This window comes from Oryctolagus cuniculus, chromosome 7, assembly GCF_964237555.1.
Source record: "Oryctolagus cuniculus chromosome 7, mOryCun1.1, whole genome shotgun sequence".
In the NCBI taxonomy this organism is placed as follows: Eukaryota; Metazoa; Chordata; class Mammalia; order Lagomorpha; family Leporidae; genus Oryctolagus; species Oryctolagus cuniculus.
This window is the reverse complement of record NC_091438.1, coordinates 81,334,376-81,357,887: the sequence shown is the minus strand read 5'-3', so window position 1 is coordinate 81,357,887 and position 23,512 is coordinate 81,334,376. Positions and strand designations below refer to the sequence as shown.

At 40.3% G+C, this 23,512-nt stretch overlaps 1 protein-coding gene across 3 annotated transcripts; it reads right to left on the bottom strand.

Moving 5' to 3' along the window:
- Nucleotides 1-4,366: 4,366 nt before the first annotated feature.
- LOC100346467 (guanylate-binding protein 7) lies at nucleotides 4,367-21,357 on the bottom strand. Of its 3 annotated transcripts, XM_070078112.1 has the most exons (12): nucleotides 21,133-21,272; nucleotides 20,607-20,749; nucleotides 18,119-18,314; nucleotides 14,277-14,404; nucleotides 10,338-10,447; nucleotides 9,940-10,136; nucleotides 8,425-8,670; nucleotides 7,299-7,579; nucleotides 6,170-6,382; nucleotides 5,629-5,731; nucleotides 5,113-5,306; nucleotides 4,367-4,958 (listed from the first exon to the last, which is right to left on the bottom strand). In XM_070078112.1, the coding sequence occupies exons 2-12, from the start codon at nucleotides 20,625-20,627 to the stop codon at nucleotides 4,734-4,736; spliced, it is 1,914 nt and encodes a 637-aa protein (XP_069934213.1). In that variant the 5' UTR covers nucleotides 20,628-20,749; nucleotides 21,133-21,272; the 3' UTR covers nucleotides 4,367-4,733. The 3 variants fall into 3 exon arrangements, with proteins under 3 accessions (XP_069934213.1, XP_008263143.3, XP_069934214.1); XM_008264921.4 differs by lacking the exon at nucleotides 20,607-20,749 and having other exon boundaries at nucleotides 21,133-21,357; XM_070078113.1 differs by lacking the exon at nucleotides 21,133-21,272 and having other exon boundaries at nucleotides 20,549-20,749.
- Nucleotides 21,358-23,512: the final 2,155 nt, after the last annotated feature.

Here is a 23,512-nt window from a genome sequence, read left to right as displayed (position 1 = left end):
ATATATTCTACTGTCCCTTTAGCCCCAACAATTTTCAGTAAGAAATTGATCCTCAGATAAAAACCCTGTCTTGTTTTGCTTTTTGAAAACAATGATAATGTGGCAGAATAATCTGGAAGGATGGCCACCCACTTTTTAATTTCAAATTTGAAAGGGAGAGGTGGAGAGAGACAGAGGCAGAGAGTTCCCATCCACTGATTCACTCCCCAAATATCTGCAACAGCTGGGGCTGGGCCAGGCAGAAATAACTGGGTGGCAGGGATCTAAATAACTGAACCATCAGTTGATGCCTCTAAGGCTACACATTAACAGGAAGACAGAAATTAGAAGCAGACCTGGAATTTGAGCCCAGGCACTCTTTTATGTCATCCATATATGCCAGATGACACCCCAATCCTATGCAAATACCCATTCCCACAAAGCATGCTTTAATTTCAGTAGGAGCACACCTGAACTGAAATAAGAGCAACAGTGGAAGCATAATAAGTAGAAGCAATATAAACATAATAACTGAGCTGTGAGCCAAAGATTGTGTCTCATTGCTGAGCAGTCATCATGAACGTCAAGTCCAAGGAACACAGAGCACACCGGGCATCCCGTCTTTCAGACAGGACAAGGCAGTACGTTCAGTTACATGTGCTTGTCCTTTCTGCCTCTGTGAGTCCCTTCTTCACGAGTTCCTAGAATTCTGTCCTTTATTTTAAGAACCCCTTATCACAGCTAATGTCGTGCAGATATGCTAAACTGGAGCATTATTGAATGATGACACAAGAATGTATTCAGCATACATTTTTTTTTCAGACCTATTGTCATGTTCAATCCCAGTGAGAGTCAAGTTGGGAATTGATAATTTTTTTTTTTTTACAGAGGATCAGTTTAGTATGCATTAAGTAAAGATTTCAACAGTTTGCACCCCCATAGAAACACAAAGTGAAATATATTGTTTGAGTACAGTTATAGCATTAAATCTCAATGCACAGCACATTAAGGACAGAGATCCTACATGAGGAGTAAGTGCACAGTGACTCCTGTTGTTGACTTTACCAATTGACACTCCTGTCTATGGCATCAGTAATCTCCCTATCAGCATACATTTTTTGAGCACCTGGTGTTCACATGGTAGACTACCCTGGCACTCAAGGGTAAACAATGAGAAAATCCAAGTCCCTGAAATGCAGAGATTGTAGGGGTGATAGTGTAAATAGATTATCTGAATTTTCACAATTATATGAAATGTTCTGTGATAGGAGAGACAACATGGCACAATGGCAGCACAGAGGAAGAACACCACATTAGGTCACCAAAGTGGGAACACAGGAGAACTTTAAGAGGAACAGAGACAAGCAAATAACCCAAATAGAGTGTAGAAGTGATGGTGTTCGAAGACGTCTGGACCATGTGCAAAGTCAAGAGATAATCCGTCCAAGTGGCAGAAGGGCAAGAAGCTTGTGCCGCCCGACAGAGTCCTTGCTTATAGTTAGCTGGAAAGGAGTTCTGAAAATACTGAGCTCCTCCTCAAGAAAACTTTTCCTTCTATTTCATAAACGGTATAAATGTGAGGCTGCAACTTTTACATCATTGCAGCCATCACCCCAGACCTTGTTGAGAAACCATAACGGAAACAAATGAAGATGCATGTTTGATGCTTCACAGCTAGCTGTCACAGCCACCACACTCTTCCTCTGTGAAAACTTCCAACGTCTCTGACAGCATTAAACTGTCGCATCCTGTAGTGGACCTGTTTCATTTCCTGCATTATTTTCAGTTTCAGTATGGTATTTAATATTTTTATTTACTTATTTTTAGAGTTTATTTTGTATTTATTTGACAGGCAGAGTTACAGAGAGAGAGAAAGACACAGAGCAATTGTCCATCTACTAGTTCACTCCCCAAATGCCCACAATGGCTGGGGCTAGGCCAGGCTGAAATCAGTAGCCAGGAGCTTCTTCTGGATCTCCCACATGGGTATAGGGGCTCCAGAACTTGGGCCAACTTTTGCTGCTTTTCCCAGGTGCATTAGCAGGCAGCTGAATATAAAGTGTACCAGCAGGGACTCAAACTGGCACCCATATGGGATGCTGGCACTTCAGATGGCAGCTCAACCTGCAATGCCACAGTCCCAGCCTTATTATTAAATCAGTAATAAATGTATCTTATAGCCAATGTGGAAAGTGATAAGAACGTGTGACATGTGGAGTCTTCATCATACCTGTCTCACCTAACTGTCCAAGCCCAACTTCCATTTTGACCATAGTTATTCATTTATTGTGCTTCTTTCCTGAGTTGCATAATAATATCTGTATATATTTATATTTTCTAAATTAGCAACAATACTCAATGCTTGGATATTTTCCTCTTTTTTTCCTTTGTAAAAAATCTTGGATACTTTCTTATATTACTGCAAATAAAGCTTCTCCTTTCATTTTAGTGATTATAGAGTCTTACTCTGTCTGCATGTCCCATGATTTACATTGCCAATACCTTCTGGATAGATAACTGTTTCCAATTTTCTGCCACTTTACAATGTTGTAACATATAGCCTCATGGATGTGTTATTTGACACATGAGCAATTAAATCTATGACACAACTTCCAAGTGGGTCAAAGACACATATGTCTCACACTTTGATATATAATTGTACCAAGTCTCACTCTCAATACCAAATATAAGAGATTTCTTGTTGCCCCAAATTCGTGTTAACCTAGGATAAAAAAAAACTCTCACCAGCAACCATAATATCTTCTTCCTTAATGATTTCCAGTAAATAAAGTACCTCTCAGCTTTATTTTGTGTGTCTCTTACTATTATTGGAGTTGAACACCTTTAAATTCATACATATTTGTCTAACTTTTGAGTGGTATTTTCCTTTTTTTAATTTTTATTTATTTGACAGGTAGAGCTACAGACAGTGAGAGAGAGAGAGAGAGACGGAGAGACAGAGAGACAGAGAGACAGAGAGAAAGGTCTTCCTTCCATTGGTTCACTTCCCAAATGGCCGTCACGGCCAGCACTGCACTGATCTGAAGCAAGGAGCCAGGTGCTTCTTCCTGGTCTTCCAGGTGGGTGCAGTGGCCCAAGCACTTGGGCCATCCTCCACTGCCGTCCCGGGCCACAGCAGAGAGCTGGACTGGAAGAGGAGCAACCAGGACTGGAACCTGGCACCCATATGGGATGCTGGCACCGCAGGCGGAGGATTAACCAAGTGAGCCACAGCGCCAGCCCTCCTTTTTTTCTTAAACATTTACTAATTTATTTGAGAAGCAGAGAGGGATGGTAGGTGGGAGAAAGAAAGAAAGAGAGAGAGAGAGGCCTCAAATGGCTACAATAGTCACTTGGACCCAGGTTGAAGCCAAGAGCCAGCAACTTCATCTCAGTCCCTCATGAAGATTACAGGGACCTATGAACCTGGGCCATCATCTGGTGCCTCACAGATGTATTAACAGAAACTGAATCAGAAGCAGAGGCAGGATTTGATCTCAGGCACTCTGATAAAGGATGTGGCAACCTCTGCACCACAACAGCTGCCCCAATGGAGTTTTTCTTTATGTCACTGATTTGAAGAATTGTTATGGTTTACTTTGATTTTGTGACATAAAATCTATTCCTTACATTGCTATTTGTCTTTTTGCTTATGTTTTTCTATGGAGAATGTCTAGTGGTTGAATTTATCATTACATTCATCTATGCATTTCCTTTATGAGACAGTTAGAATGGGCCTCTTCCCAAATTATTATTTTTGGATTGTAATTTTTCATGTGTGTACTTTCATTCATCTGATATTTCTTTGGTGTATAAGAAGGACGCCAGCTTTGTTTCTCTCATACTAGCTGAATGGTTCACATTACTGTACTAATGTGCAATGTGAAATTTATCATGTTTGGAGTTTCTTCATGACTTTGTATCGCCATTGACCTTTCCAAGTCTGTATTATTGCCATTTCAATATTCAGGTGTCACTGTGGTATATGCTGCAATGATTTAGTGTCTGCTTAGGGCCAGTCTCCTCTCTGTGATCATCTTTTTTTTATTTTTATTTTTTTCTGATTTCCACTGGGTACTTTCCTGTGGCCTTGCCATAAAAACATCAAAGTAAACCTATCTTCTTCTAACCATTCACATATTTATTTGAGATACATTAAATGTACATATTGATTTCAAGAGAATGAACATTTTTATTTCTGTCCATTAAAATTTTTTTGTCAGCATAAAATTACTCAACTCAATGGGTTATTGTAAGAGTTTTTTTCATTTTTTTTCTTTTTTATTTAGTAAATATAAATTTTCAAAGTACAGTTAATGGATTACAATGGCTTCCCCCCCATAATTTCCCTCCCACTCACACCCCTCCCATCTCCCACTTCTTCTCCCATTCCATTCATATCAAGATTCATTTTCAATTATCTTTATATAATTCTTCAACAAAAATATTTTTAACAACAGTAATATTTAAAATTTTAATTTTACATACTTGATTTTGCACTTTACATACTCGTACTTCTCATTGACAACATTTACAAGTTTTAATTGTATTACAAATTCAGTCTTTAATTTCACTATATATTTAAACTCATTTCCCATCACTTAATTTGCTCATTGTTAAGTTTGTCTTTTGTATGGCAGACCATGATATATCAGGTAATCAATCTTATTTGAGAACTTCTTTAAAAAAGAACTTCCAGGTCACAGAACAATAAAAGAAGACTCACTCCCAGTTTCTTAACAGGAATTCTGAGCCTATTTTATTTGTGTGCTCAACATTTTCACCCACATACCAACGATCTTACCAGGACCCGGCGCCTCGGAGATTAACACATTGCCAATGCCATCAACGAGCCGCGCAGCCCACGGGCGATCTCCTTCTCTTTTAGTTGTAGCTATCTTCTCTTTTAGTTGTGTTATCTCTGTGTTCAACTCCTCAGATTTCCTTTTAAACCCTTCATTAAGCAGGTCTTCTTGGATCTAGAGGAGGAAGTGTTGAGGACAAGTATTGAGTGTGGGGAGCGAGAGTGTACACAGTTCACAGCTTCCTATGATCTCAGGAGAGTGGCTGGCGCTCGGGGAAGCCAGGCTGGAGAATGGTTCCCAGAACACGTCTCTGGCCCCCCAGACTCACCTTCAGCTTGTGCTCCAGCATCCTCTCCTGTTCTCTGAGGAGGTCCTTCCTTTCCCGCTCCATCTTCTCCTTCAACTGGGTGATGTTCTCCTGGTAGCTTCTGTTTTGAGCCTCCAATTTTTGCTGATGCTCCTTCTCCCTCTGTCTTAGCAGTTCCTGCTCCTTCTCAGCTGCCTCCCTCTTGGCCTGCTCAGCTGTTCCACAGAGGTTTCAGAGAGGGAAGAAAAAAAAGTCACTCCTGATTTCTGCCTTCCTGAGCTCAGAGCAAGACTAGTTTTGAGGAGCGGTGGGAAGTGTCTCAGTTCACCTGGTCATCACAGCATTCAGAGCACCTTTCACAAGGTCATCTGACTGCCTGATGTACATATACTCCTCCCTTTGCTGCTGTCAGATTTAACAGAATTTCCATCGATCGAAGAAGAGGAGCTGCAGGTTCTGGGAAGGTTTCCTGCCAGCTCTGTAGGAAGGCTTAGCAGGCCCCTCCCCACTTCTGAGAGCTGAGCCCTGTCCCCGTACCTGCTAAGGCCTTCTCCCCAGCTCTGAGGGCTGTGTCTGCCTGCAGGATGGAGCTCTCCACTACTACCTGCGACTGCAGGAAGCTCTGCAGCACCTCGTTTGCCTGAGGAAACAAGAGGGAGCAGAAAAATCATGGCCTCAAAGACCCAGTTGCATAAAAGCCACAAATCTGACCCTATGAAGTCTGCTCTTTTAGCTTCTTTTTAAGGTCCTCAATGCTTCTGTTTCTTCTACAACCACAGTATACATTCCAAGGTCTTCTGTGGGACATGCAAACCTTGCACAGTCTCCTCCTTCCCAGGTCTCCAGTGCCCTTTTGAGAAAATTGTTCCACTCCCCACTCTAGGTTACAGCCACCCAGATTTATGTGCATCTCAAAAACCACAACTGCTGTTGCTTTATATATTTGTTTAAAAAAGCCCTGAGATCACTTACTCTACACTCTCACAAAAAAAATACTGTGGTTGGATATTTAGAAGGACAGCAAAGTCCCCATAACTTTACTATGCTCTGTAACCCTCTGCTTCCATTCATTGCTCACCTTGACTCCTTTCCTGGGCACCAGCTTATAGTTCTGTTCAACCTTTCTCTTTGCTTCTAGATAGAGACTGTGTCCTCCAGAAACAGAGAAAGCCCCTCTAGAAATACTTTCCATTAGGGACTCTGAGAGCTGCTTAAGCTCAGCCTGGCAATATTTATCAGATGCCTCTTCATTCTGAAGCAAGAATTCTTCCTTCTTCTTCTCTATGGTTTCCTGCCAGGAAAATGCATAGAAACGGAGAAGGAAGACATCGTTAGAAGGAAGTCCCAACTGTGACGCTCTTGGAAGAATCACTCTAGTGGCCTCAGAGTGGACTGGGACACAGAAAGAACAAGAAGTCAGGAGATTTGTTTCAGATGTACTTCTGGCCAATGTTCTGGTAACCGTGGGAAGCCTCTCACTCTCTTAGGTGGCAGGCTCACTCTAAAATGATGGAGCTGGACTCGTGGCATGTATGGCTCTTCAGTAGTATTCTCCTTATCAGTGATCCAACATTCAAATCATCAAGAAAATTGACTGTGACTGAGAGTAGGATTTCCTCAGAGGATTTGTGTAGAGTTGGATTAAAATACACACATGAAAAAGCAAACCACCCAATAATGACTTACGTCTTCTCCATATAGTGTTTGGGATCTCTCATTAATTTTTCCAATGATCATTTGAGATTATAAAGATATAGAAAAGGAAATGTTTGATTGCACTTGTAAGTGACAATGATAGGGACTGGATTCTGCCAACAACCTGATAGAGTTCTGAGGTTCCCCAGATCTGCAGATGAGAACACAGCTGGGCTGACTTCTTGCTTTCAGCTTCATGATGTCCAGCTTCCTGGTTCTGGACCTCTGACCTAGAACACCATGAGCTAATGCATGCTGGCTTTTGTAAACTGCTAAATTTATGATGATTTTTTTTTTTGCAGCAATGGAACATTAATTCAGTGGTCATCTTTCAGATAAATACTGTAGCAGCAAGCTGTGGAACTCTGTCATTCACAAAAATCCAGGCTACTTGTATTACAAACAAGAGATGAAACAAAGGGTCAAAGAGTAGGCTTTAAGCATCATTTCAGAAGGACTGGAATCAGAAACAATAAAAATAAGAAACAATAAAAAAAAATAAGAAACAATACCATAAGCTGCTTCTGGAATTCCCGATTATCATCCTTGAAGGAGTGCTCCATGAAGACTGCAACAGCTTCCCTCTCACAGGTTGTGTGCATGTCCAGCAGCTCCTGGAGCGTGTCTGTGGGGAACCTCGTTCGTTGGGCCATCTGTGCACTATAGTGGTCAGTAGCCTTCTGCACGGCTGCAGAATTCTCAAGCTGGGCCAGAGTTGTTACCGCATTTTCCAAACAAGGAACTGCTCCACTACTGATGGCATCCACATAGGTCTCCACCAGTGTCCCCAACCCTGAATGAGACGAGTAATTTAAGAATAAATACCAAGCTACCACTTGCTTTTAAAACAGGATTTATAAATGAGATTTCTGAAAATAATCAAAACTCTATTCAACATCCAACCTGCTGTTCTTTTAAGAAAATTTCTGCCCCTTCTAGTAACATTATTATTTTTCACAGTCATTATTTGTTCTGTGCTTTTAATTATTCAGTTTGAGTCACTTATAACCACAAATATGATCAGGCATTTCTCATATGCAACTTTTGGTATAAACTTAAAAAGGGGTAGAATAGAAAGGAAAAGTAAAATTTCCATATAGAAAAATAATCAAAATTTTCAAAAAAGTGACACAGAACATGATACCAAGATGTGCAGCTCTTCACAGTAGCAGGACACTACCTGACTGTGTTGGTGGAAAATAGTGAAACCACCTCTGTACCTAAAATACTATTGAATTTTGACCTCAACCTCTTAATTACCTTTCAAGAACTCTGCACCTGCTATTTATTTTACAAGTAGTATAAATTCACAAAATAATCTTTTCTATGCATTTGGAGAAGGATTTATACCACAAGACTTCACCTCAAACATACATACTCTCTTTTTTTAACAATGCTTTGAGTTTACATGGTAAGTGGAGGTAGTTTCTTAAGTTATATTCAGTCTCAATAAACCCTCAGGTATAGAGACAACAGTTAGGAAAATAATTTTTTACAAATAGCATGAACAATTTTTTGCTGATATTCATATTAACTGCAAAACATATTACTGACCAACCAACCCAGAGAATAATCAAACCTTCACCTCACAGCTGCATGAATAAAACAGAGCGGTGCTTTGGAGCAAAGATGACTCACGCTTGCCGGTGACATGAATTCCATCTTTCAGAATCTTGGGGTTTGCATAGGTGAAGATATAGGAACAGAAGTTTTCAGATTGCTCCTGGAAGTTAGGGTCCAGCTGGTCTTCTGCCACATCCTCAATATGGACCAAGAGTTCTTTTTCTTTTGTAGGTCGGTCAAAGGTAAAACACTTCCGCTTTGGGAAGAAATGTCTAATACACTCCCTAACCAAGTTGGAGTTTTGGATTTTAGGATTCCTGCCTGTAAAAGTGAAAAACAAAAACCATTCACGGAGTCCACAATCTTCAGGAGGGGCTGATACTCATCGTCCTTCATCTGTACTTTTTTAATTTGATTGCCTAATACCACATTGCATTCAACCTTGTGCCAGTTTTTTAAGGCACAGACAATTCCATTTCCACTCAGAGGTCAAAGGAAAGGATATGATTCTAGAGAGCAAGGGTGGAGAGGGGTAGATGTTCTATTTGTTTTCCTTAATGCTTGTATGGACTCCCATGGATTAAGTCTTCACCAAATGTTTACTGAATGGTCAGTTAGTGGAACAAAAGGATGAGAAGCAGTTTTCTGATCCTACTGTGTCTCTGTCAGAAACCACAAAGTGGCTTCCCATTTAAGTGACTCCAGTAAAAGACAAGATGTTGCTGAAAAATTGTCTGAAGGACAGACGATGCCAGAGAATCTTTTACATGACACTAAAGAGACATGGTGACTCATGGTTTGAAAGAGAAGTGAAGTGAAAACACTTCCCTATCTTTTTAATACATCAGACTTGACAGAGACTTATAGCATGATCTGATAGCACACAATAGGTGTTAAATAAGTGTTTTTTAATATAATAAATAACCAAATAAATAAAAAATTATATTCTCTCTAATTAGTGACTTTGCAATATGTAATCCATTTAGCAAGTTTACAATAATAAAATGACAAATTATCGTGTAAGTCTGCAGAATGAAGAGAGTGATGCCCCGAGAAAGGGAAAATGGAAGATGTGACAGTTATGTTGGAAAAATATGTCAAAGTTTTTTCTTAACTATTGACTGTATAAGATTCCTTTCTCTGAAGGATATAACTAGCCAAGTACTGGAGGATTGTATTGTGTTAAATATGCTTTGAAAAATAGATCCCCTCATTTCATACAATTCCTTGATAATCAACTTTGATTTTGCTAAGCTGTTTGTTTCCATACAGCAAAGGAGAAGCACTTAATATACAGCACAATGTGTGGGACTTAGGATATCATTGCACATATTCTACTCTGGATAATTTTTGCAATATTAATTGGTCTAAAATTATTTGGCCTGATATTGTGATGCTGTTTTCCTGAATGAGGAGCTTGGGATTTACAAGCTATAGTGAAAACCAATCACTTTTCAATAATTACCAGTTACCATTAGCATAGACATCAATCCAATATCAAATAAATACATGTGTCAGAGGACAAATGCCAGGATTTGGTTTACCCAACCTCTTCCTGAAACATCCAGTCTCCAAGCCATGTTGAGATACCTGGAATAAGCTTCAAAGCATTCTCCAGGTACTCGTCTTCTGTGATGGGACGTCCATCTAACTTCAGCTCCAGCATGAAATCCCGCACACACCAAACAAAGTCTGGAAAGAAACTCACAAATTCATCCGAGTCGTCTATTTCATCAGCTCTCAAAGTGGATTTTGTCCTAATTATCTCTGTTAGTTCAGCCACATAGCTGAGATCTTAGCTAAGGATAAAGAATTACTCTGTAGCACGATTTTCACATCTCACTTACAAACCAGTTTATAAGCATTTATTTTTGTCCTGTGTCCCACTTCCTCAACTGGGACAATTCTGTCACTAGGAAGAAAAAATGTTCTCAGCTATCATTCCACTAAACTCAGTGAAAGATGGAGCATAGCTTCTGGAAGGATACTGCAGCTGCTCCAGGGCCTGGTGGTTGATGGTGCCCAGGCTGTTGTAGACAAAGGTGCTGCTCAGAAGCACGGCCAGGGCAAAGATCCAGGAGTCATTCTTAGAGTCTCCCTGGGAAGCAAATGAGAACAAGGGACTTAGGAGTTTACTCTTCATTCATTCATTCTATTCTTTAGTCACTAATTTTGCTGAAAATAGCTGAAGACTAGGATCCAAACTTCACTTTTTTTTTTTTTTTTTTTTTTTTTTTTTTTTTTGCAGGCAGAGTGGACAGTGAGAGAGAGAGACAGAGAGAAAGGTCTTCCTTTTGCCGTTGGTTCACCCTCCAATGGCCGCCGCGGCCGGCGCGCTGCGGCCAGCGCACCGCGCTGATCCGATGGCAGGAGCCAGGTACTTCTCCTGGTCTCCCATGGGGTGCAGGGCCCAAGCACTTGGGCCATCCTCCGCTGCACTCCCTGGCCACAGCAGAGAGCTGGCCTGGAAGAGGGGCAACCGGGACAGAATCCGGTGCCCCAACCGGGACTAGAACCCGGTGTGCCGGCGCCGCTAGGCGGAGGATTAGCCTAGTGAGCCGCGGCGCCGGCCCAAACTTCACTTTTGATATTAACTTTGGTCCCTCACAAACATGTTTCCTTAGATATTATTAGAAATGTATAACATTGGCCAGCACCATGGCTCAATAGGCTAATCCTCTGCCTGCAGTGCCGGCACCCAGGGTTCTAGTCCCCGTCGGGGCGCCGGATTCTGTCCCGGTTGCTCCTCTTCCAGTCCACCTCTCTGCTGTGGACCGGGAGTGCAGTGGAGGATGGCCCAAGTGCTTGGGCCCTGCACCCGCATGGGAGACTAGGAGAAGCACCTGGCTCCTGGCTTCGGATTGGTGTGGTGCGCCGGCCGCAGTGGCCATTGGGGGGTGAACCAATGGAAAAGGAAGACATTTCTTTCTGTCTCTCTCTCTCACACTGTCCACTCTGCCTGTCAAAAAAAAAAAAAAAAAGTATGACATTGTCAATTTGTATATCTTGTTTAATACACTGCCTAGACGTAGTAGGAATAAGATAATATTTGGAAATCATTTCATTAGCAAAATTTTATGAATAGTAGCCATATTAGGGACAATAATAATTCAACAGCTATTCATTGGATATCTGCAAAATACAAAATACCACAATGAGCTACTTGCAAACAAAGTTCCACGTGACAGTCTACAGTGGCAGATACACATAACATATCAATGTAACCTAAATGATAATCTCTTCCAGGAGTAGAATGAGATGTTATATAAAGGAAGATGAGTAATTTTTTTTTTATCTTTTATTTAATGAATATAAATTTCCAAAGTACGACTCATGGGTTACAATGGCTTCCCCCCCCATACCGTCCCTCCCACCAACAACCCTCCCCTTTCCCACTCCCTCTCCCCTTCCATTCACATCAAGATTCATTTTCGATTATCTTAATATACAGAAGATCAGCTTAGTATACCTTAAGTAAGGATTTCAACAGTTTGCTCCCACACAGAAACATAAAGTGAAAAATAATAGATGATTTTTTTAAAATGATGATGAAATCAGATCAGACCTATTGTCATGTTTAATCCCAGTGAGAGTCAAGTTGGGAATTGAAAATTTCTTTCTTTTTTTTTTTTTTTTTTTTTTTTTTTTTTTTTTTTTTACAGAAGATCAGTTTAGTGTACATTAAGTAAAGATTTCAGTCGTTTGCACCCCCATAGAAACACAAAGTGAAATATACTGTTTGAATACTCGTTATAGCATTAAGCCTCAGTGTACAGCACGTTAAGGACCGAGATCCTACATGAGGAGTAAGTGCACAGTGACTCCTGTTGTTGACTTTACCAATTGACACTCCTGTTTATGGCATCAGTAATCTCCCTATGCACCAGTTATGAGTTTCCAAGGCTATGGAAGCCCCTTGAGTTCTCCGACTCTTATCTTGTTTAGACACGGTCATAGTCAAAGTGGAGGTTCTCTCCTCCCTTCAGAGAAAGGCACCTCCCTCTTTGAAGACCTGTTCTTTCCACTGGGATCTCACTCACAGAGATCTTTTTGCCAGAGTGTCTTGGCTTTCCATGCCTGAAATACGGAAGATGAGTAATTTTAACAAATGGGAACAAGTGTTTTGCTTATAGCCAAGACATGATGTGGATTGGATGTGATCATTGTAGCTCAAGAGAGCAACAGTCTAAAGATGTGATATAATGTATAATTTTAGTGTTCACACAAGTGAAAAAATAATACTTTACAATTCAGAGACACTATATGGTATAGGCCATATAAATATAAAATTATTACATTTGACTGAAAAATGGAAGTTATGCAAGAATGAAAGCTGAGGCTGTAAATGAGATTCAGGGCAAGATGTGACGGCCCGTGAAGGTCAGGCACACAGTCATGCTGCCCAAATTACAGCACAATTTGTAAAGTCAGAGAGTCATTCTACTGACAACAGCAGTTTACATGATGGCTGGTTTTGTTACCTTGGACGTATATACTGTGTGGATTTTATGATTACTAGAATTGATACTGAAGGTAGGAAACCTTTTCATATATTTATTTTTTTACCCCTCAAAATATTCAGTTTTCCAATTAAGATAAAGATAAGCAGGACTTAGGGCAAATAGCATTTCTACAAGAGTCTACCTAAGAACTTTAAACCTAAGCACAAAATTTCCAAACTCTCTTTTTTTTTTTCACAATGATGGAGTATAAAGTCTACTGCTGCTACTTTCAAGTTAAGCTCAAAATAATGTAAAGTAAGAGGGAGAAATGATCCATTGTAGTCAAAACTGTAAGGACAAAAATGCCTACAACCATCCTATTTAAATGGTTTTGGTGGCTCAAGATCATGTTGTGATATCAGAAAACCAATTTCTCCAAAACCCAGATACTTGGACCAAAATTTCTGGGAACATTCTTGCTTCAGTGAAGCATCTCTAGAGACTATGCAAATAGGTGATTGCACTGAACCGCATTTTCACAGCTCCCAATTCCAACCCCATCACACTTACACACTTGAATTGGGAACTGCCTGCTGTGGTTGAATCCCATCCCACCATTTCCTCCCCAAAAAGACTGGAATCTTCATCCCAATCCTTCCCCCATGTGATTGTAGAGGGAGATAGAATATCTACAGAGGGAATGAAGTACAAATGAGTTTATCACAGTGGGCTCTAATCCAATAGCACTTGTGTTCTTAGAAAAAGGAAGAAATTTAGACACAAAGATAAACATATACATAGGGAGACTACTAATTAAAGTTGAAAGCAATGATCAGTGTAACACATTCTCAAGTCAAGGAATGCCAAAGAGTGTCAGAAAACCAGGAAACTCTAGGGCAGAGCATGGCAAAAACTGTCCCTCTCAGGCCTTAGAAGGAAACAACCTGTCAGCATCTTTATCTTTGACTTGTAGCTTCCAGGAATGTGAGACAATACATGCCTGTTTAGTCACCCAGATTGTGGTACCTTGTTACATCAGCCCTGGGACATGGAATCCGTCCTGTTAGCCTCAAAGGTCCCAGTTTAGATGTCACTTCTCTGAACAAATATGACTAGGTCAGGTGCCTAGTTCTGTGCATTCAAGGTGCCTTCTATTGATCACACTGTGTATCTGTTGGTGCCTGAACTTTGAGTCTTTACTTGCTTATTGCAGTATCTGTAGTATGTAATACAGGGCCTGGAAATCAGCTCCTCAGTAAATATTTATTAAATTATATAATTAACAAAGGTGAAAAAATAAAAATATATTATCAAAAGATACCAAAACATTTGAATTTGCCAGGGCAGTAGTTCAAGGAAAACAGAATCCATCCCGGGATTTGCAATAATGGGAAATAAATCACAGAATTTGAATTAAGGTGGAAAATTAAATGTTAAGTACAGAAGCAAGACAAATGAAGTTTCACAGAGGGATCTCTGACTTACCTTTTCCACATCCCCCAGGCCCTCAGTGTCTAGAAGGACTAAGGTGAATTTTGGCTGGGAAGGATGGGGCACACACCACATCCAGATGCCCTTGGTTTCAGACTTCACTGTAGTTCCCAAATGAAAGCCTACAAGGAAAGAGGAGAAAGCAACATGCCTGTGTGTAGATTCTAAGAAGGCAATACACTGAGGTTCAACCCTGCATGGAGCGAAGCTAAAGATGTGAAATATTAAAATGGAATAAAAGTGGCTGTATGGACCTCATAGACAAAAGTATTAACAAGATCATGGATAAATTCTCTACAGCTCAGTAAGAAGCAAATGAGATGACCTAATTTTTTAAAAGACTCAAATAGGGCTTTAATGAAGTAGGAAGCACAAATGGCAACTTGTGGAAATATGCTTAGCCTTATTTATGACAAGGGACGTGATATGCAATTAGGCAGTCATCACATCAGCAAAAATTTTAAATCTTACATTGCTGAATCTTTGTGAAGAGTAGTGAATTCTCCATTGCCATTAATAAGCATGAAAATCTTAAAAGCATTTTGACTTTATCTGGAAACACTGAACATACCCTATGACACAAATGCCCTATGACAGAGCAATTCCTCTTCTGACAGATAAAAGGCAAGTATAAGTAAGACAGCCTTTTTTGTAAAAGTTGAACACTGGAAATAAACCTCTGCTCACCACAAAAAGTGAATAATTATGGTATGCTTATACAATGACATTCTAAAAAAAATGTTGAAAACAAGTCACTTAATGATAAATACGGCAAAATGGATGGATCTTATAAATTTCTTTTGAGTAAAATTAGGAAGAATCATTAGCATACATGCCATGTATGTAATTATGTAAATTCAAAGAAAACATACAATATGGGGACAATTCAAATAGTTCGTAGAAAATTGAATTAAAAGATAATTTTATGGGGCTGGTGCTGTGGTGTATTAGGCTAAGCCTTCGCCTGCAGCACTGGCATCCAATGTGGGTGCTGGCTCGTGTCCTGGCTGCTCTTCTTCTAATCCCGCTCTCTGCTTATGGACTGGGAAAGCAGTGGAAGATGGCCCAAATGCTTGGACCCCTATACCTGTGTGGGAGACCCAGAAGAAGGTCCTGGCTCCTGGCTTCAGATAGGCCCAGCTCCAGCCACTGCAACTATTTGGGGAGTGAACCTGTGGATGGAAGACCTTTCTCTCCATCTCTCTCTCTAAGTCTGCCTTTCAAATAAATAAATAAAAAAGATAATTTCATGATGCACAATTTTTTGAAATCCATGCATAATTTCTCATCATATGCATTTTTCACAAACTTTTTGAGGGCCCTTCAATATACATGCCATATAAATACATATAAATTGCATACTATTCCCTTTAGGTAAATCTTAAAAGGAGTTCAATCTAAACTTTTCCTTATAGATGCATACATAGATTATAGAGCAAGTTAGCAAGTTGTGGAAACCAGTGGCAGAAGTATAATGAAAATCAAAACACTAAGGAACATTCAGAAGTTGTAAAATGGTGTGATTTAAGTGTTTGATGTTCTTAGTTTTATTTCTTGACTTGGTCAATAATTAAGTAAAAGTTCCCTATATTTACTATCTTATTGTTCATTGTATTTTGTTAATTCTTTATGTATTCTATTTCATATATTTGAAAAGGCTAGGAAAGAGAGGGAGATGAATATAACTTATTAATATTTTACTTTGAACATGAAGCAGAAAAATCAAAAAGTAGTTCCATTGAGTTATGGGATAAACAACAAATCCTTAATCGTTCTCTCCATTGCCCTCTTGCACTCTTTTTCATTACTTCCATTCCTGCCTCCATTTTTTTTTTTTTTATTTTTTTTTTTTTTTTTTTTTTTTTTTTTTTTTTAACTTTTATTTAATGAATATACGTTTCCAAAGTACGAATAATAGATTACTATGGCTTCCCCCCCATACCGTCCCTCCCACCCACAACCCTCCCATTTCCCACTCCCTCTCCCCTTCCATTCACATCAAGATTCATTTTCGATTATCTTAATATACAGAAGATCAGCTTAGTATACATTAAGTAAGAATTTCAACAGTTTGCTCCCACACAGAAACATAAAGTGAAAAATAATAGATGATTTTTTTTAATGATGATGAAATCAGATCAGACCTATTGTCATGTTTAATCCCAGTGAGAGTCAAGTTGGGAGTTGATAGTTTCTTTTCTTTTCTTTTCTTTTCTTTTTTTTTTTTTTTTTTTTTTACAGAGGATCAGTTTAGTATGCATTAAGTAAAGATTTCAACAGTTTGCACCCCCATGGAAACACAAAGTGAAATATATTATTTGAGTACTCGTTATAGCATTAAATCTCAATGCACAGCACATTAAGGACAGAGATCCTACATGAGGAGTAAGTGCACAGTGACTCCTGTTGTTGACTTTACCAATTGACACTCCTGTCTATGGCATCAGTAATCTCCCTATGCTCCAGTCATGAGTTTCCAAGGCTATGGAAGCCCCTTGAGTTCTCCGACTCTTATCTTGTTTAGACAAGGTCATAGTCAAAGTGGAGGTTCTCTCCTCCCTTCAGAGAAAGGTACCTCCTTCTTTGAAGACCTGTTCTTTCCACTGAGATCTCACTCACAGAGATCTTTTTGCCAGAGTGTCTTGGCTTTCCATGCCTGAAATACTCTCATGGGCTTTTCAGCCAGATCTGAATGCCTTTAGGGCTGATTCTGAGGCCAGAGTGCTATTTAGGGCATCTGCCATTCTATGAGTCTGCTGAGTATCTCACTTCCCATGTTGGATCACTCTCCCCTTTATTTATTCTATCGGTTAGTGTTAGCAGGTACTAGACTTGCTTATGTGCTCCCTTTGACTCTTAGTCCTTTCATTATGATCAATTGCGAACTGAAATTGATCACTTGGACTAGTGAGATGGCATTGGTACATGCCACCTTGATGGGATTAAATTGGAGTCCCCTGGTATGTTTCTAACTCTACCATTTGGGGCAAGTCAGCTTGAGCATGTCCCAAATTATATATCTCTTCCCTCTCTTATTCCCACTCTTATGTTTAACAGGGATCACATTTCAGTTAAATTTCAACACTTAAGAATAACTGTGTATTAATTACAGAATTAAATCAGTCATATTAAGTAGAACAGACAAAAAAACTACTAAGAGGGATAATGTATTAAGTTGTTCATTAACAGTCAGGGCTATGCTGATCAAGTCACCGTTTCCCATAGTGTCCCTTTCACTTCAACAAGTTTCCTTTTTGGTGTTCAGTCAGTTGTCACCGATCAGGGAGAACATATGGTATTTGTCCCTTTGGGACTGGCTTATTTCACTCAGCATGATGTGTTCCAGATTCCTCCATTTTGTTGCAAATGACTGGATTTCGTTGTTTCTTACTGCAGTATAGTATTCTAAAGAGTACATATCCCATAATTTCTTTATCCGAGGGTGAACCTCGGCAAAAGGAAGACCTTTCTGTCTCTCTCTCTCACTGTCCACTCTGTCTGTCAAAAATATAAAAAAAAAATAAAAATAAAAAAAGAAGTGGAGCAGCTGGGACTCGAACCAGCATCCATATAGGATGCATGCCGTAGTGCAGGTGGAGGCTTAACCTGCTACATCATAGTGCCAGTCCTGGGGTACCTATTCTTTATCATTTGAGTGAAAAGTGACAGATGGATTTGAAACTCTAAATTTTATGAAAAAAGTAATAATCAATCATGGATATTTTTATCCCTTAGGAGGACTCAGAATCTTCCTGTAGATGACCCTAGAGTGAGCAAATCAGTTTGCATTACCAATAGTTCTAAGAAAATGACCCCAGCCCTAGGACAACACTCACCATGATTCTCCCCTGCCAGGCGGTTCATGAGGTAGGATTTTCCTGTACGATACATTCCCACAATGGCCACCACCACCACAGGCTGAGATATCTGGTTAAGAATCTCCAGTGCTTTGGGATTCACCATCAACTGCCCGTCCTGGTTTTCCACTATACACATGGGAGCCTCCATGTTGACTCTAGATGCCATGGTAACCTGTAAATCCAAAGGAACTCAGTAGACTATACTAGGCCAAAGCCATCTCCAAGAGTATGCATGTCAACTTCCTGTTTATGGAATATATTTATCAACTTCTTACCATCTGTACAACTGTAAAGGGAAAGTATGTGATCTTCTAGTGACAGAAGGGAGCTCTTGTCCTCCAGCAAGTCCATCATCTCTCATGATGTTAACGAATGACAGGCAAGTGGGTTTTATTTGACCCTAATAATTCATTGCTCTAAATATAAAATCCTAAGTAATAAATCTATCTGTGATCTAAGCTCTCATCATGGTGTCTTAGTCATACCTTATTTTTGAACTTAAAAGAGCTCTAGAGATTAAATAATTTTATTCTTTCTTATCAGATGTAATAAGAGCATGTAGATATACTGAATGATTGCTTAAAGCTTCATCAGTTAGTGGAGAAGTAGGAATTGAGCATCAATCTCTCTGCCTCACTGTACAATCTGCTACAAAAAAGTATCAAAATCAGCTTCCTCAAATAAACATTCTTTCTTTCTAACTGATGAATTTTCACAAAGAAACATCAAAGGTTCTCTAGTGACCAATCCCATAAGACATCATCATAAATGTATAATGTGATCTAAATTGATGACATTAACTATGCTGTGTCATAATAAAAACCACTGCCAGACTAACTTATTAATTTATCAGTTAAATTTGCATGTCTAATAGGAAACTTCACTTCATCCTAAATTTTGTGAAAGGCATGACCTTGAGTTTCAGTCTTATTTATAATCTTTATGCTTTATTCATTATATATATATAATGAACTTGATACTATCTCAATTTTGTGGATAGAAAGAATATAAAATATGTGTTCAATGTGTCTTAGAATTCATACGAATTAGAATTCAGTTCAGTTGTGACAGAAAACTGTTGTTTAATAAAAAAATAAATTTTATCCCCCTCCATCACTAAATTTGAAAGGGCAAAACACATGGCTCTGCCTCAGAAAGTCACCAGGACACACTGGCTCCTTTTATTATCTGCTTTGCCACTTTAACAAGCTGCCTCCTGGCTCAAGGTGGCCGACCATCACAGACACCTTCCATTCAGCAGAAGAGATTAGGTCTCCCTGTGTAAGTACATTTTCTAGATGATTTATTATGCATAATCATGGCTCACATTCCATTTGAGATGTTTTCATATGACTTTGTTCAGAGGATGCTTAAACAAATAGAAGCAGCAAAGCAAAAGCCAGAAGATAAAGATATCAGAATACTAATATTGGGGCACAGACAAAATGCAAATTGTGGAGACTGAGAAGGTTCCAGGATTTCTAGGAGAAGTATGTCATGCTAGCCTAAGAAGAGTTGACATTAAAAAGAAGATGGGGTCAACAGACTCACTATGTGGAGAGAGTTCGTAAAGAACTATACATATATTTATCAATCTTCATCCATTTCATAAATATCTATTGGGTATCTGCCATGCCCTGCACTGTGCTAGGTGCTCATGTATGGCAGTAAACAAAATGCACACAAATTTCTCCCTCATGGAACTTTTAGTGTGACTCCACACACGAAATTTGTGGAGTCAAACATGAGCCTTTAGCTGCTGGCACAAACAGCAAACATTATAGAGTTTCTTTCTTTGATATAAGGTTTAAGAGAGCCTACAAAGTTTGATTTTTTTTATTAAAAATTTTTTTTACTGATTTTAAGGTAGAAATGAGACATCCAAGCCAAGAAATATTCTACTCCACGTGGAGTAAGTGGAACGAAGTAAAATGAGGTCGTGTAGACCATCAGTGGTTTCCAAAAACTGCTCTCCACAAGAGTCCTCTGCAGTGAGGTTACAAGCCTCAGGCTCTCCATCTCCCACAAGTACTGCGGGTCACTTTGATGCCATGCTTCTTGCGTGGCCTGCACATTTGAAACAACTTAAGATAAACAAGTAGTTAGATAGTATAGATATGTTAAAGAATTGATTAGTTAGGGTGGATTATTTCACTTACGGATAGATTTTTTAAACAATTTTTAAACAAATTTCATGTATTTCATATATACAGATTTAGGAGCGTAGAGAAACTGCCCACCCTGCCCTTCCTCCTGCCCATGCTCCCACCCATCTCCTCCTTTCTTATTTTTTCTTTTAATTTTTAAAATGACATGCTTTCAGTTTATTTTATAATCATAAGACTGACCCTCCACTAAGTAAAAGTTCAACAGTAAGAAAAAAAAAAAAAAACACTGTTACTTAACAGTGGAGACAAGGGCTGCAAACAATAATCACTTCGCAAAATGTCAATTTCGCACTTACGACAGGATTTGTGGTGTCCATGAAAGCAAGTGTGGATGATTCCAAAATAAACGAGAGTCAGTCTCCGAGGCTTTGTATTGTCTGAGTGATGATCTGCCTTGTCTACTGCCGCCAGTGCACAGAAGGGGACAGCCAGGAAAGGTCTGAGAACAGGACAAGAGAGGAAAAAGTGACCCCACAGCAGCGCCTCTTCCAGGAGCTGGATTTGGGCAGCTCCCTCCCAGAACAGATTGAGCCGCTTTGCTGGGAGGAAGGCAGGAGGCGCCCCTCCGCGTCCCCAGCAGAGATCTGTGTTGCTGCTCCAGGTGCAAACCCTGAGAGGAGCAGAGCAACCCTGAGACACCCGGCGCTTGGGGCCGCCTTGGACCCTGCGGCTTCGCTGAGCCCGGGGAGAAAGCGCCCGTCTTCTTCACCCAGGGGCCCCTTGAGGTTCTCCCGCTGCCCCCGCGCCCACCGCCCGCGCCAGGGCTGCGCGGGGGATTCGCGGCGGTCATGGTCAGTGAACCAAGAGTCGTCGCGCACTCACCGGGCCAGGGCGCCGCAGTCAAGGCCAAGTTCGCTGCCCGCGGTCTGGTCCTGAGTTGTCTGCTTGGAAACCCACTGTTAAGCTGAAAAATAAAGCAGATTTAACTACCCAAAAAACGTCTGAGAGGAGAACCGAAACTGAAACCGCACTCCATTCTTGGCTAACTGTTCGAGTGTTTGCACGAGTTGCACGCGTGAAGGAAGTGGGTTTGTGTTTTGTGTCGCTGGTAAAGTCCTCGGCTCCCCGCCAGTTTCTGAACCGCCGCGCCCGCGCCCTCTCCTCACAGATAGAACCATGTCCCCTTACCACTCAGCCTCACCACTCAGCGTCACTTCAGTCAGGTAAAAGGTTCCCTGTGAGTGCCCACTGCAGACCCTCTAAGTTCCTTGAAAAGGGAAATCAGCGATTTGGGGCGTGAGAATTATCTTTCCGTTCTTTGGATGTCAAAGCGTTCACAAAATCAAACTTGACAGAGTTCGGTGTTTGAGGTGGAGGGGAGCTGTCCATTGATGCTGCATCACACAGGAGAGCAGCATCCGGCCCAGATGTGAGCACCCCGCTCTTTGTGCTCGGGTTCTCTGGACAAGCTGCCATTGTAAGGAAATCACTGCAGGTATGGTCACTCCCCAATACTGATTAGTCCAAGCCTCTTGTATCTGGACACTAAATCAGCAGTGTCTACCTCTCACTCACCTGCACTGCCCTACAGGTCCCCAGTAGACACGGTACAAATGGAGCTGTAGGGTGCTACACTTACACATCAAAACACCAGCCTGTGTATTCTGGAAATAGAAAGTGACTCAATCTTCTGCCAATTTGATCCCTCCCTGTTCTCTCTTTTCCTTGTATTTACTATAAGGTTTGCAGATGAAAAAAACTGTACTTGGCGTGATATGAACTAACTGTGATTTGACCTCTATTGATGAATTCTCTGGTCCTGGGTAGTTTAGCCTCTCCCTCCACCCACCCCTCTCAAGTAAATAAATAAAATCAGTGAGAGAGAGAGAGAGAGAGAGAGAGAGAAGAGAGAAGAGAGAAGAGAGAGTGAAAAAAGGAAGAGTGTGAGGAAATATGGAAAGGTAGAGAATAAATGCCATGAATTAGCCAGGATCCACTGAAGCCAATGGGCTCATTGAGAATGAGGCTGAAGGCCTACTTGTGACCTGCACCAAGGTTTTTATTCCAGGGGCGGGTCAAGTGAGCTCATGTAGGAGGCTGTGGCTGCAGTTTAGAAGAACATACACTTGTGTCCTGGCTTGAGTGGAAGGAAGTATTGCTCTTCAGGATCATTCGGGGACTCAGCTGCCTTGCAACCTGCTGTTCTGTACACACTAAATCAGAAGATTCATCTGCAAGCTCAAAGCTCGACTGCTGCCACAGCTGTGATGCAGATAGGAACAAAGAAAAGAGGAATGCATAGGCTATGGGCTCAAATTTCATCTGGTCTGGACCCAGAAGTGACACACATAGACTTCTGTTCACAGTCATGTGAAACTTAGCACACAGCTACATCAGATTGCAAGAGTAGTTAGAAAAAATAATTTCTAGCTGGGTTGTTATAAAGTCCTTTTATAGAATGCAGTCATGCAATATTTAGATGGGAAAACTCTTTTATAACTACAACAGAATATGCAACAACATTAAATCCAGTCTTTTTTTTTTAAAGTCCTGAAATTGCACTTTGCTATTTTTAAAGGTGAATCCAAGCTGGGCTATGCACAGTGGTCTGTACTGAGCCACAAACATGGGAGTGGCAGGTGGGTGGGCTTGGATCCAAGACTAAGTGACAACAATCTTTCTCTCTGGACTGGATCCAAGAAGCCCTTATTGTTTTTGTGTTTCAATTTGTTTATCCAGTTGTTAAGAGGTGACTCTAGAGAAGAAGAATCTAAGGCCACTCCCTCCTTTTTTACCACAAGCAAGGGTTTTTTTTTTGATTATTATTATTTGACAATGGAAAAAAGTAAATTTTGAGTCTTTCAGTACCAAGGTTTGCTACAAAGAAAAATATCTTTCAAATTTAGATTCAAGAAGTCTCAGGCACAAGAGACTAACACTTAGAGGAAGATGTATTGAAAAGTTTTCCCAAAGTGATGGAAGTTAATTAGACTGCGTTTAAACCGACATGAGGTTTGTTCGCATCCTGTTTGTTCCACTCTGGAAAAGACTTAGTAGATTCTATTAGCAATTGTGTTTGTTTTTTTTCATTTTTGTATCTTGACAAGTAGTGTACTCAGCTTTGGAGCCTGGTGTTAATAATCGGATACAAAGAGCACTGTTTTTTGAAATCCTGCTGTACAAACTTTGTTGAAAGATCACAAAACTTGCCTCCACCAGGTGCCTACAGGATCAGAGCAGGAGGGCCAGATTGAGCATCAAG

Excerpts from the sequence above, each read along its gene's own strand:
- LOC100346467 (XM_070078112.1), bottom strand. The coding sequence starts at position 20,627 with ATGGACACCACAAATCCTGTC. Across the intron at positions 8,671-9,939 it reads TGCTTTGAAGCTTATTCCAG|GCAGGAATCCTAAAATCCAA; the intron begins GTATCTCAACAT and ends TCACTTTTACAG. Across the intron at positions 6,383-7,298 it reads AATTCCAGAAGCAGCTTATG|GAAACCATAGAGAAGAAGAA; the intron begins GTATTGTTTCTT and ends TTTTCCTGGCAG.